This window comes from Ambystoma mexicanum, chromosome 13 (assembly GCF_040938575.1).
Source record: "Ambystoma mexicanum isolate Mex_15411 chromosome 13, UKY_AmexF1_1, whole genome shotgun sequence".
Lineage (NCBI taxonomy): Eukaryota > Metazoa > Chordata > Amphibia > Caudata > Ambystomatidae > Ambystoma > Ambystoma mexicanum.
The window spans coordinates 205,346,428-205,360,989 of NC_090938.1; the positions used below are offsets into that span (position 1 = coordinate 205,346,428).

The window sequence follows — 14,562 nt, forward strand, 5'->3', positions numbered from 1 at the left end:
GATCGGATAGGTAATGTGTGCAATGTACTGGGAGGTGCAGCCTTCTGCTGATGGGGGTGTGTACTAGCAATAGACTGTAAATGCTGTGTACTTATCAGGGTACACAGCGTGCTGTGTACCGGATTGGCAATGTACTGGGAGGTGCAGCCTTCTGCTGATGGGGGTGTGTACTAGCAATAGACTGTATATGCTGTGTACTGATCAGGGTACACAGCGTGCTGTCTACCGGATAGGTAATGTGTGCAATGTACTGGGAGGTGCAGCCTTCTGCTGATGGGGGTGTGTACTAGCAATAGACTGTATATGCTGTGTACTTATCAGGGTACACAGCGTGCTGTGTACCGGATAGGTAATGTGTGCAATGTACTGGGAGGTGCAGCCTTCTGCTGATGGGGGTGTGTACTAGCAATAGACTGTATATGCTGTGTACTGATCAGGGTACACAGCGTGTACCGGATAGGCAATGTACTGGGAGGTGCAGCCTTCTGCTGATGGGGGTGTGTACTAGCAATAGACTGTATATGCTGTGTACTGATCAGGGTACACAGCGTGCTGTGGATCGGATAGGTAATGTGTGCAATGTACTGGGAGGTGCAGCCTTCTGCTGATGGGGGTGTGTACTAGCAATAGACTGTATATGCTGTGTACTGATCAGGGTACACAGCGTGTACCGGATAGGCAATGTACTGGGAGGTGCAGCCTTCTGCTGATGGGGGTGTGTACTAGCAATAGACTGTATATGCTGTGTACTGATCAGGGTACACAGCGTGCTGTGTACCGGATAGGTAATGTGTGCAATGTACTGGGAGGTGCAGCCTTCTGCTGATGGGGGTGTGTACTAGCAATAGACTGTATATGCTGTGTACTTATCAGGGTACACAGCGTGCTGTGTACCGGATAGGTAATGTGTGTAATGTACTGGGAGGTGCAGCCTTCTGCTGATGGGGTTGGCAATGTACACAGAAGGCTGGTGGGACTGTATTAGGTTGTACACGCAGTGTGCTTATTGGGGTGTACAGTTCACTGGCATGGGCAAGTCATGCACGAAGCATACTGATTGGGGTGTGCAGTGTACTGTCTGTGGATAGGATAGGTCATGCATGCAGGATACTATTTGGAATGCACTGCCTGCTGGGATAGGTTGGCAGGCAGTACATTCACTGGTCTGCACAGTGCACTGCTGCTAGGATAGTAGTTCAATGTTTTTACCAACTATTTTGCTGTTGATTTTTCCATTGACGTTTTTCACTGACTTTTACCATTGACCGATTTTCTACTGCAAAAGTCAGGGGAAAAACCACCACAGCCCCGTCTTAACTCCCAACCCCTCGCATCTATAGATTCCCTATCGCCTTTCCCAAACCAACCATCTATATCTACTAGATACACAGATAATTGTCGTGTGCAGTCTACTTATTGATATGTACAGGTAATTGCTCAGGTGTTCGCTGTTGGACACACCGCACGCTGACAGGGCTATCGAGGGCTCCCCTCATATCATCGCCGATGCGCGATTGGTATACTTATGGAAACGTAGGCGCATGTCCACATTTTCAGTGTGGTGCACTCAATAGACTCACTGAGATGTACAATGCATTGCAATGAAGGGTGGTGTATCCTCAGTGTAACTATGTAGGCGCACAGTCCTTGCTCTATGCTACTAAGGCTGCTGGTGTACGGAGCGTAACTGACACTATATGGTATATTGAAATTGCTGCCCAGGCTGACGCAGCGAGATGTCTGCATGAAAAGCCGGAACTCAAAAAGCGAGGCACCGCGGCATCTGAACTTGGAGAGTTACTTTGTTGCACTCCATAAAACGAGCTACTACAGGATCGCAGCACTGCCTTAATCTTACAACTTTGGCTTGCTACGTCTAATAGGCTACGGATGCAGAATTTCTGCTGAGAAGAATATCTTCCTGCTCGCAACTAAGCAGAATCTTGGCCAATTTAGATCTTCAGAGTCATGAAGACACCCTTAAGAAAGCATATACAGATAAACACCATCTATATTTGTGGCAATGGCAACACAATCTATTTCAAAGACCACGTTTGCTTCTTGGACTACTGTTTATTAGCACTTTGGTTCTTTACAGATTCAGGGCAATATAGAGAACTGCCTAGCATTCAATTTTCCATAATATCTTCCCTTGAGTATCACAGCGTGAATGACCATGATTATTTTTTTGCTCTCGACTATGAATTTTGAGAACCCCAGGTCAAACCAATAGGTCAGATTCCACATAGCAGTGCATTTTAATGCAGGTTTATTTCTTTTCAACGACACCATGGGGAGCAGCTCAGGAGGCGCGCGCCGGGGCACCAAGGTTCTCATATCTCCTGTTAGTCTCTGCAAAGGCACTTTCTGATGAAATATCAATAGCCCCGGTCCCCAGGGCTAAGTGGAAGGGCACGATTTGCAACGAGATACATGATTAGCGAGCGGGCTGCAGTGTCCTGATCTCAGCTAGGCGCGCGTGTTACGCGTCTCATGGACAACCAAATGTGCAATTGAGGTCAAAACTGGAAGATGAAAGATGTCGATGAAAAAAGGGGCTGTTAAATCAAATAACATCAAATGAAATGAGGATGAATTAAGGTAATTGCAACGGCATATCTCTGGGGTCGTAAAGCCTAGGAACCCAATTAAAACAGAGTTTGGTATCCGAATCTAAGACAGTGTACAGTAATCATTTGTCAGTTGAGAATTGGTGTAACCAATGAGGACTTAACTACTACATAAAACAAGTTATCATTATTGTTATTATTAAGAACCCACAGCTCAATAGGAAATTCTCAAGCATGGCTTATGGACTAATATATTTGTGAATGGTCTTGTTGACGGAAGCCAACGCTACTCTACACATGCATTTGCAGGTGCATGGAACATACTTTTTCCCCTGGCAACTTATGGAATGACAATATAGACATTGTCTATTCTCCCGACAGGTGGTAGGTGGACCCTTAGACCTATTGGTGGACCATGCTGCCACGCTCAGCGTTCCACGCGCAGCTCATCTTACCTGCACGAAACCGTGATTTCCACCTTCGTGGCTGGGATGTTGCCCGATATGGGGTCAAAATCGCTGACGGATGCCATGTCGTCCAGCTTGTCCATCTCGTCGTCGTCCATTGGCATCCAGACCCAGTCTCTTTCGGCCAAGCAAGTAATGTTTCCTACCCTCTCGTCGCCCCTCTCTTCCGAAGAAGAGAGGAGACGCGATCTCAACGAGGAAGCCAAGAGGAGGGCATAGGGGGTCTTAAAAAAAAAAATCAAGTGGGTCGCAACTTCTCTGTAAGACTGGGTGCCGGAACCACCAAAAGACCCAACCGCACCTCAATGCAACCCAACCGGTACTCTGGTGGCGCGATCTGGCTAGCTTGTTGGCTCCAGTGAGGAGATGTGATTGGCTTGTCCAGGTAGGGCAGGTTAGGAGATCACCAACACCAGCAGCACCAGTCGGAATGATGCTCCAGTCACTCGCTTCTCACCGTGTCTGCCTCTTTCTAATAATAGTCTGGCCACTTGAATGCCGTGTCTCTAGCTCCGCCTCCGCCTGTGCCAGAAAGCGCAGGGATCGGCCCCACTGCGCCAGCCACCAGCGCAAGATGCCCGGCAAGCTCAAGTTTGACGTCTCGAGGGCTGGTGCTCCACATCAAAAGCCCCCATAAGCCCCCTCCCTCCAAGATCCCGTCCTCCCTCAGCCTGCAGAGGAATACATTCCGACGGCAGCGTGGAAGAGGTGGAGCACGGCCAGGCGCCAGGCTGCCGGTGCAGCCCCTCTCTCGCCGCTGCTCCTTTATGGAGGGGGGATCACCCCAGAAAGTAGACCCACGCGGAAGCTGCGGGTGTGCAGAGGGTCAGCTATAGAGCGAACAGGGGCAGGGGATCTGACCGATCACGCCGACGGGCGAGGCTGCACGGGAGATGCTCGCAATGCGGTGCGTGCAGGGCTGCGCGCTGTGTGTGTGTGTGTGTGTGTGTGTGTGCGCGCGTGTGTAGATGTGTAATAACGATGCATCAAGAACGGCCTTTGCAGCATTTAGCAGACAATAAGAGCGTGCTGGGGCCACCACACTCTGCACGGCCCCCTCCAGCAGATGCGGGAAGCTGAAGCGCCAGACGCGTGCCAGCATCTGCCAGCGAGCTCTCCCCCTAGACCCAACTCGTGCGGACTCTTGGACGTGCGGGCGAATGTAACTTTTATCTTTGTTCCGATCGATTTCACTGGAGCCTAGCCTCGAAGCGATTCGCAGATAAACGGAGACGGGAGCAATGTAAACGTGCTGTGTTTTAAGGCAGCGGCGAACAGGTGACTTCTCTTCGCGCTCCGAGTTTGCAAAATGGGTACCTGGGATATGGGTTGGCGAGTACATGTTGCCCAGGATCACAGAATGTGAGCAAGCGGGCGAGCAGAGATTAAAACCCATTGATAGCGGACAAGTGGGCTACTGGAACACAAATGCTCCCCCAGCACTAAACGATGGGGATATTGAGGAAATTCAAAACAGCGCATCTAGTGCCATGAAACGCACAGAGGAGCAGAGAGTCGCTATGGAAATTTACATTTAAAAAAAAGCTACTGTTAGTCTTACATTTTTGAAAAGCTGGTCACCAACCGGGCGCGGGACCTGATGTGTTTCTATTTCGTGATAAAGTAATGTGTTACTTCCAGTACCCCCTTGCCACTCCTCCAAACTCGCCTATAGTATTTGGCAAATACATGAATTGAGTGTGAAATGCGGAGCGGGGGGCATTTGGCGAATTTGTTAGGGAAACTAAGAAGCCTCAATCACAATTCTATGGAATGTACAGCGCACGAAGGCATTGAAATTCAAATCGCCGTACAGCCACCCAGGGACGCCCAGGGGCCCAGGCACACGCTGGTAGAATCAGTTCGGGGCTGAGCCCCTCCTCCCCCCCTCCCGGCCGGAGAGAAGGCGAGAGGTGGAGGGGGTTTGTTGTGGGCTCCATACTGTGTGTCTCTCTCACCCACCCCAACAGCCCTAGAAGAGGGGGTTCAGCTAAGAATCGAGAGACAGGTAAAGGGCGCGGCTCTCTGGGAAACGTCCGTTTATTTCAGGGGTTCAAGGCAAAGCTTTCAATAAGCTGAAGAGCTGCGGCAGGGTTAGAGTCCCGATAGCCAGCGCTCCCTCAAAAATGTGCGAAGAATCATAGACACATCTCGCCCTGCGAGAGGGTCATGAGCGCGTGTTGAGCCACGTTTTTCCAGAAGTATTGAGCTAAAGGGGGCGCGTGTCAAAACAGAACACTGAAACCGGGAATTTAAAGTGCAGAAAAAAATGTGCCTAGAAAATCCGGACACCCCGAGTTCATGCCGGCGGACTCTAAGCCGTGAGTTGACCAGCACCCCGATATTGCCCCGTGGTAGCCATAAGGCACAGTAGATGCTATTTTTTGTTTTCTTAGCGCCCGGGGCCATTTAGGTGGTGTCGGAGCGCTAAAAAGATGCTCTGTGATCACTATGGGTTGTCGCTGTATTGCCTCGAGTGGTTTCTGGCGCCGTTTTGAGAGCCACTTTAGCGCTATATCTCATCGAAGAGATGGCCGTTCGCGGTGGTTCCTGCGGTCGAGTGCGGTGAGAGGCTGGCCTGGCAAACGCCTGCCCCGTGCCCTCCTTCACATTCTAGCTACGATGCAGAGATCGCAATGAGTCACCAGGGCAAGAGACGGGCGCTCCCCCTCAGATCATAAAGCAAGTGCAGGCTGGCAAAGGATTCAACTCTGCTCTCTTCCACAGCGGAGCAAGAAAGAGAGAGAGGGGGAGGGGGTTGGGTGAGGAGGGGGGGGGCGCAGGTTTCCTCTGCCCCACAGCCAACTGTCAAATCAGAATGATGAGAAGATAGCCAATGCCGAGCTCTCAGCTCCCCTGACTTCCACAGCTCTCCGATTAGAAAACAGAAAAGCGAGAACTGGGGGCCAGCGCACAGCATCGGACCAGGGGGAAAAACGAGACAGGGGAGAGAGAGGGAGAGGGGTGGGGGTGAGTGAGAGAGAGAGAGAGAGAGAGAGAGAAGGGAAGGAGAGGGAGAGGGAGAGGCAGAAGGAGAGAGAGAGGGAAAGCGAGGGGACAGGAGTGGTAGAGAGAAGGGGAAATAGGGAGAGAGAGAAGGGGAGGGAGAAGGGGGTGAGGGACAGAAGGGGGAGAGGGGAGGGAGATGGAGAGAGAGTGAGGGGGGAGAGAAAGAGAGAGAGAAGGGGAGAGAGAGAGGCCGAGAGACAAGGGCAGGAGAGGGAGAAGGGGAGAGAGGGAAAGAGAGAGAGAAGGTGAGAGAGGGGGGAGATAGGGAGGAGGGGCAAGGGGAGAGAGAAGGAGTGAGAGAAGGGGAGGGAGAGAAAGAGAGAGAGAGAGAGAAAGGGAGAGAGAAGGGGAGAGGGGAAGAGAGAAAGAGAAGGGGGAGGGAGAAGGAGGGAGAGAGAGAGAGAAGGGAAGGGAGAGAGAGAAGGGGAGATAGGGAGACGGATAGAGAGAGAAGGGTAGAGAGAGAGAGAGAGAGAGAGAAGGGGAGAGAAAGAGAAGGGGAGAGGGAGGGAGAAAGAGGGAGAGAGAGAGAAGCAGAGGGAGAGGGAGGAGGGGGCAGAGGGCAGGGAGAGAGAGGGAGAGCGAGGGGGAGAGAGAAGGGGAGGGGGCAAGGGACAAAAGGGGGAGAGAGAATGGGAGGGAGATGACGAGAGAGCATGGGAGAGAGAATAAGGGGGGAGAGAAAGTGAGAGAGAAGGGGGGGCGAGGGAGAGAATGGGAGAGAGAGGGCGAGCGAGGGAGATAAAAAGCGAGAGAGAGAGAGAGGGAGAGAGAGAAGGAAAGGGAGAGATGGGGAGGGAGAGAGGGAGAGAAGGGGAGAGCGAGAGAGGCAGGCGGAGGCAGAGAGAGAGAGAGATGAGGGAAGGGAGGCAGAAGGGGAGAAAGGGTGTTGAGCGAGAGAGAGAGCTCTCCTCGCTCCACAGCCATAAGATTCGAGAAGAGGCAGTTCTCATTTCTACTGCCACCTGGCTTTAGATCAGGAAAGATAGCTTCTCTCGGCTCCACAGCTCCACGATCCGACATCAGAGCAGTTCTCTTCTTCTCTGCCACCAGGCACGAGATGAGGAAAGATAGCTCCCCTCCCCTCGGATCCACAGCTCTCTTCCCGTCCCGCTTGCTTCCTTTCTATTCAATCTCCCCCGCTGTACAGCCTATTCACAATTGCCTGAGTAGTGGCACAGTGCAACTGTCCCTTTCTGCTCCATTTCCCTGCTTCCCCCGTTTCCATTTTCTTTTAAGTGCAAGGTGTCATGACACCTTGTACTTCAAATACCTGGTGCCAGGATGCCTTGCATCCTGCTGAAGGGAAACCTCGGGGGGCCGCTGAACCTGGGGAGGGGATATTGTTGAAAGCGCGGGCTGGCACGGACCTCCCACCAAGACCTGTCTTGCCCCTCCCACAGTGGAGGAGGAATGGCCTTTTGGGCAAGTGTTACTGTTTGCAGTCCAAAGCCACAGGTCTGTGTAAGTGGGTCTTGTGGCCATTCTGGCTGGCACCTTCTCTTTTTGTGCTAGGTCAGACTCTCCCTTACCCGCGCCGCCACCCCTGAGTGGGTCTACAGCCGCTCAGGTGCCCTCAAAAGAACTTTACTTACATACTCTCTCTGCCAATGCATTGTGGATGCCTGCTGAAAAAAGTCCTATTCCTTTCATTGACAGGTGCACCCCAGCTTTGTGAAACAATTCGGGCGTGCTAAATGGTGTACCCCTGTGCCCGATTAAATGTAGGCCCCTGCCCTTGCAGGAACCCGCTAATCCCTTATTCAGGTTTCTTCTGGCTATGCCAATTGACGTGTTGGAGTTGCCTCCCACCATTGGCTTCTTGGAAGTATTTCTGATACAAAGACCTCTGTCTCCCTGCAACATTGTGCTATGCCTGGTAATGATGTGCACATGTGGTTAGCGGTCTTCTCCCCAGTTCGGCCAGGTCGTTGCCCCCTACGTGCATTAAGAGATACTCAGGGGATGAGGGAGTCCCTAAAGCAAAGCAAATCTGAAAGTTAATCAATGATAGCTTCCCATAACATGCCCAGGTAAACCCACCAGGCTGTGATTGTCTTCCTGACATGTAGGCCTTTTCCTGTATCTTCCAGCCAGGTCCCAGTTCATGACACAAAGGAGTGTCCTACAATCCATGCCGACATGCATGCTTCCTCACCTGTTCAGAAAATGTTTTTGGTTAGATCAGGTCTCCCCTTACATACTTTTGTAACAATCTGATGTCCAACCTGTCGCGCTTTATTACATAGTCACACCCAATTCAGGGTGCTCTTTCTGCCACAATTAATGTGGCGCCCAATATAGTGCCTTGATATATTTCAGGTTCTTTTTGTAAGGCCTCCAACCCGTCTTTGCCCAACAAATACCCGGTGCCACAATGGACTAGGAACCAGGCCGCTTTGTATTAAGATTATATGTATTAATTAATTAATTTAGCCAAATATCACAAATAGATGACATCAGCCACCAATGTTGTGCAACACAGAAACAAAATAGCTTCCTTAAAGGCACGAACATAGAGATATGATGTCACAATGAATTCCTTTTAAATCTCCAAGCTATGCAAGAAAAGAACAGTCCAACACACACAGTGATTTCAAATGGGGTTATGCTTTTCTCCCAGCAACCCTCACCCTCCAAACATCAATTTGGCTTGTTTCCTTTGAATGGAAGGCAGTGGCAGGGAGTGGGAACACACTGGGAATATCAAATGTGGGGTCTTACTCACAGGAATAATATGAAAGGAAGAAAAGCAATGAAAATGTGTTTTGCCACACTTAAAAAGAGCAGGCAGGGCTTTGGGGTTTTGGTCAGCACACAATGGGAAAATCGGATTGTTGGATATCTTATCACAGAACCAATATGGGAAACAGAAAGGCAACGGGGAAACATTTATTTTGCTACACCCAACAATAACACACAGGATTTTAGGGTTTTGGTCAGAACAGAATGGGAAAATCGGTTTTGGGTTGGAATCACAGATGCAATGGAAGACAGAAAATGCAAATGGGAAAATTCGTTTTTCAGAGCACAAGGGGTAAATCGATTTTGGGTTGGAATCACAGATGCAATGTGAAAAAGAATGAACAGCAAGGGAAATTTGTTTTGCAGAGCACAATGGGTACACAGGGGCAATTTCGTTTTGCACTTTGCCTATGCACAGGCACTACTAGGCTTCCCACTTCTGATTTAACATGAAGGGGATCAATGAGGAATTTTGTTTTTACACCCTGCCCGCAGACGTGGAACAAGGCCTGGGATTAATTCTTTTGACAGTTCTTTCAGTCTATTCCGGTTCAAAACACAGCAGGGAAAAGATTGTTGGTTTTGAATGCCAACAATACAGATCCTGTGAATTCAATAGGGGAATTAATTAATTGATTTACTTTGATTAATATGCTAGGGGTCTACACAAACAAACATAATATTTTCAATTGGGAACAAACTAAAAAAATGCTGGAAGAATATAGGGCCTACACAATCTTGGCTTTGGGGGTAGTTCTACTTACCGGAGAGGTCTGGACTGGGCATCATGGAGCATCAGAACACACCGCTGGGACAGAAAGGGGGTCAGTCAAGGGTCTCCTTTCTTTCCTCCAAGGGGTCCAAATCAGCTTCTATGTCTCCTGGCTCCTGTCTCCAATGCAAGACTTAGGTATCTCTGCTGGGAAGTTATTTGCCAGGTTTCAGCAGCAGGTCGCCTCTCAGAATTGTTGGAAGAACTCCAGCCCTGATGCAAACTAGCTTACTTATATGGCAAATTACATCAGATTTGTCATGATTCTCGTGCATGGGATTGGTTGGTTATCATTACCCCCTCCCATCTCTATGCTGATAGGACAAGGGGATGCGGGAGAGCTTTGGGTTAACTGAGGGAGGAGAGAGCTTCAGCATCCCACTTTGACAGATGGGCTCGGTCATGTTTTTGAACTCAAAATATCTTAATTTGGCAAGTATCCTGAATTTTCTAATCTTTACATGTATGGATACATTTACAATAACTACATTTTAAAGTGAATCAGATGAGACTAGTCTGAAGCCTGCACATCCTTTCTGTGCAGAGATACTGTTTTTCTTCATTTACCCAGGAACTATATCAGTGAAAATATGCCAATTTACGGGCGTCATATTAATTATTATTGGCACGCTTTGATCAACTTTGGCATCTCTGGCTCAAATCATATTTTTATTAATAACTTTAGTTGTTTTTATCCCACCACAATTGTTTTAGAATGGTTAGAAGGTGTTGACTGTCACCTTTATTAAAAGTCTGGGATGACTGTTCTGCGATGTACGTTGTCAATTTTATGCGATAAAATGTGTTTCTTCCATTTTAAATCAAGGTGCAGTTTCACTCCTCCTTTGCTGGTCCCCCACCTTTTTAAAGTTTCACTTCTTCTCTTTAGGCACATGATGTAAGCAGAGCTGCCTAATGGCCCCTAATGGATTCTTTTTATCAGAAGTGCTGCAGAACAGACCTGCCTTTATCTGGTGGCTCTCACTGCATTTCTGATCTCATAAGTATTCCTGCTTGTATTTTTAAGGAAGGGCACTGATGAATGAAGACAACCAGGTCTAAATCTCCAGGGAAATAGAGGGAGGTCCTGGAGTTTAGTTTCACATCTGAGGCACATCTGCCACAAACAGCCTGTAAACTCGTACATGAATGAATTTTAAATAACATCTTAAAAGGCACATAGTTTCAAAAATACATGCATGTTTGCTTTGAAATTGTCCATGTGTATGAGCTTTAAAGTCTGGCGAGCATTTTGCTGAGCATATTATTAACCTAGATGAGGGAAAAACAAAAATGACATTCTTTTATTTAATTTACATGTAAAATGTTCTGTTTCACTGCAGCTGCTGGAAGCAGAATTCTGGCATCCCATTGAAGATACTGTGCACTGTGGTGTCATCAAATATCAGTGCAGCTCTCCATGGATTTGTCAAAACATTATTGCCACGTGTCTTTTGCTTCCTTCATGAAAGGCATTTCGAATATATTCGTATTTTGAAATTGAGGCCCACTTTCTTTCCTTTGTGATTTATGTTCACTAGGTCTTATATCCAACCTTATTTCTGCCCAGGCCTTGTATTTTAGTTAGCCCTCATAACTGACATTGGCCTCTGTAATTCTGGCATCCAGAGGCTATATTTCACCCCACATGTCCCCCCTCCTGGATTTTTGATTAATGAGACAGAGAGAAGAGCAAGGAGGGACTGGGGTGTCCGTTGCCCTGTGGCTTGGGTTTGTTCCAGGGGTCGCCTTTAGAGCATGACTACTCTTTTCCTTGTCCTGAGAGAGTGGTGCTTTGATCTGCACTCCAATCTTTTCAGATTTTTAGGTTTTGGTGTCAGGAATTGGAGGCTGTGGAAGCGCTGGAAGCTTTGATCACGCTCCAGTCCTCACCCAAGATGGCCGCCGATCGATCACTCTCCAGTCCTCACCCAAGATGGCCGCCGATCTCACCCAAGATGGCCGCCGATCGATCACGCTCCAGTCCTCACCCAAGATGGCCGCCGACCCTTTATAGGCTGACTCCTCCCACAAACCGACGCGTTGTATCTGTTTACCAGCGCTCGGTTCGTGTGGAGATTCTCTCGTGAAATTCATCCGTTCCGGCTTCCTATTTTCGCCTACTGAGTGATTCCCTTCTGTATTCCTCAGCCCAAATTCTACTGCACTATACGCGGTATCGGCTTGCTTTGGGCCGTGCCGTGCTTACTTACTCTTGCCTTTATTCTTTGAGCACTTTTGGTCTTTTCATTTCTTGTAGGTACCGGGGGTATATTGCTACCGGTGCCGTCACTCTGTTTTTGCGAGCTAGCCTTGCTCACTGGGACCTTAAGGAGCATTTCTAAACTGGTGAGTGGGTTTCTTTCTATACTTCTTCCTTCTTCCTAATGGTTCGTCTTCGCGGTCTGCTTTGTATGGGTTCTTTCATTCTTTACCTACTTATCCTTTCTAATACTTTTCTCTGTCATTCTGTTTAGTCTTAACCACTGGTTCTAGTAGCTTCTTATATCTCCTGTTCTATTATTCCACTTCTCCTGGATACACTGAGCATTCATCAGCGGGGGAGTTTGTTCTCAAGTCTAACGGACTTCCTTGCCTGCTGCAAATGGAACTTTCATAATTGGAAGAGAGGAGTTCTAATTGCCACCCAGCAGAACCCAATTGGGAACAGGGTTTTTTCTGCCTTAGTGCTTTTTCCCTGAATCTAGGACTGGCCCCCTGGGGATCCCCGCGGTCAGGGATTATCTCTGCCAAGGTGGCCTCCGGAGGGGACAGACCCTATCTGTACGATAAAAAGGCCCGAGCACCAAAGGACAAGACTCCCACAAGGAAGAGGGATCAGAAGAGATCAGAGGCTACTCTTACAGAACCCATTCCGGAAGAAACAGGTGAGGAGTTGGGGGAGGAAGCCTCGGTATCTGACAGAATACAACGCCCAAGATCCTTCATGGCGTCACTCGAGCAGTATCAGGAGTTGGTGGCTGCTCTGCAGAACCTTACTATGGAGGTGCAGGCCCTGCGAACAGAGAACGTAGCCCTCCGACAGCAAGTGGTGTTACATCGGGATGATCGCGGGGACCTGCCTACGATGCCCTTTTCCTTTGGCAAATACAACGGACATCCAGGAGATCTGAAGGAATTCCTTGACGCTTGCAGGGTGTATTTCGCCTTCCGACCTCACGCCTTTGAGACAGCCAGATCAAAGGTTGGGTTCATTATAGCCAATCTTACCGGAAATGCTCTTTCATGGGCTACACCCATTGTCACCCGAAACGATCCCCTTCTGAGTGATTATGACCGTTTTACGGAACTTTTCAGTGAAAGGTTTGATAGGCCAGAAATATTCTATTCATCCTTGGAAGCAATCCTAGACATCAAACAAGGAAATACAGACGTCCAAACCTATCTAACTCGCTTCCAGAGGCTAGCAGCCAAGGCAGATTGGCCTGATTCCGCCCAGCAAACCATCTACAGAAGAGGTCTCCAGGACGAGATCAAAGATGAACTAGCCAGAGTAGCCCGTCCTGCATCTTTTCAGGAGCTAGTGACATTGTCCCTTCAGATTGAATCTCGTCTGCAAGAAAGAAGATCTGAGAGAAGAAGAAACCGAAGCTTCTCACAACCTAACCCTACTCCTCCACCTAGAGCCAACCCTGCTACAGATGAGCCTATGCAGATTGGAGCTGCCCGTGGTCCTCTGACGCCAGAAGAAAGAAGAAGGAGGAGAGAGGCAGGTCTATGCATGTACTGTGGCTCTTCGACACATTTGTTGAGAGAATGCACTGAAGTCCCTCCTCGTCGACAGGGAAACTTCCGCCCCCGATCTATAGCAAGGGAAGTCTCGGGGGAGGTAACAAGCACCCTTGCAGCTACACAAGAGCAGTGAATACCCCGGAAGATAACAGTTTAATGGTGTTCAGAGTGGACCTATGGTTAACAGAAGAAGCTCCCACAGAGGTGTTCGCCATGTTGGATTGTGGAGCAGCGGGAAACTTCATCGACTCCAAGTGGGCTACAGAGCACTTGGTACCCGCCAAAACCAAGATCACCCCGATTCCGGTAGAAGGGGTTGATGGTAGACCCTTGTCTTCCGGACCCATCACATTGGAAACTGTTCCATGAAGGGTGAGGTTAGGTCAACATGAAGAGTTCCTGGTGTTTGATCAGATCCGAGCTGCTCATTTTCCATTGGTATTAGGGATTCCTTGGTTAAGAAGACACAACCCTCACATAGATTGGACTGCAAACCGAGTTTCTTTCAATTCTAAGTTCTGTGAAAAACACTGTATGACCTTGTGTAACGCTCCCCACACCATAGACCGCAGGAGAAGTATCCAGAAGCCAGTCACAGTGGCCTCAGTACCCTTACATTACCAGGACTTTTCAGAGGTATTCATGGACATAATTCCTAGACAACTACCACCCCATAGAACAGAGGATTGCTGTATCGATCTTATACCGGAAGCAGTAGTACCGTTCGGAAGAATGTACCCTTTGTCACTACCGGAAAGGAAGGCGTTAAGAGAGTATCTAGATGCAAATTTGCAGAACGGACTCATTCAAGAATCCAAATCTTCATGTGGGGCCTCCCTTTTCTTCATTCCAAAAAAGGACTCGACAGAACTTCGTCCTTGTATAGACTACAGGGGTCTCAACAAGGTCACTGTCCGGGATAGATATCCCATGCCCTTGATTCGGGACGTCTTGGAGGCTGTAGAAGGGGCTGAGTACTTCACGAAGCTTGACCTGAGAGGCGCCTATCACCTCTTGCGAATCAGACAAGGAGACGAGTGGAAGACGGCTTTTCGCACCCCATTCGGGCTCTATGAATATTGTGTGATGCCCTTTGGTCTAGTAAACGCACCAGCCGTCTTCCAAAGGTACATGGACAAGGTTTTCGCTGACATGCTGTTTGTGTCGGTAGTGGTGTACCTGGACGACATCCTGATCTACTCCAAGTCCTTGTCTGAGCACAGATCATTGGTCCGACTAGTTTTAC

At 48.8% G+C, this 14,562-nt stretch overlaps 1 protein-coding gene across 7 annotated transcripts in view; it reads right to left on the reverse strand.

Moving 5' to 3' along the window:
* Nucleotides 1-3,975, reverse strand: part of LOC138521088 (copine-5) — a 1,203,840-nt gene extending 1,199,865 nt beyond the window's left edge. For 2 of the 7 annotated variants that reach the window (XM_069633647.1, XM_069633649.1), the window contains exon 1: nucleotides 3,026-3,972. In XM_069633647.1, the coding sequence (XP_069489748.1) occupies nucleotides 3,026-3,141 (116 nt within the window). In that variant the 5' untranslated portion in view covers nucleotides 3,142-3,972. Of the gene's footprint in view, nucleotides 1-3,025 lie in introns of all 7 variants that reach the window. The other 5 variants (XM_069633650.1, XM_069633651.1, XM_069633646.1 and 2 more) reach the window with 4 other exon arrangements.
* Nucleotides 3,976-14,562: the final 10,587 nt, after the last annotated feature.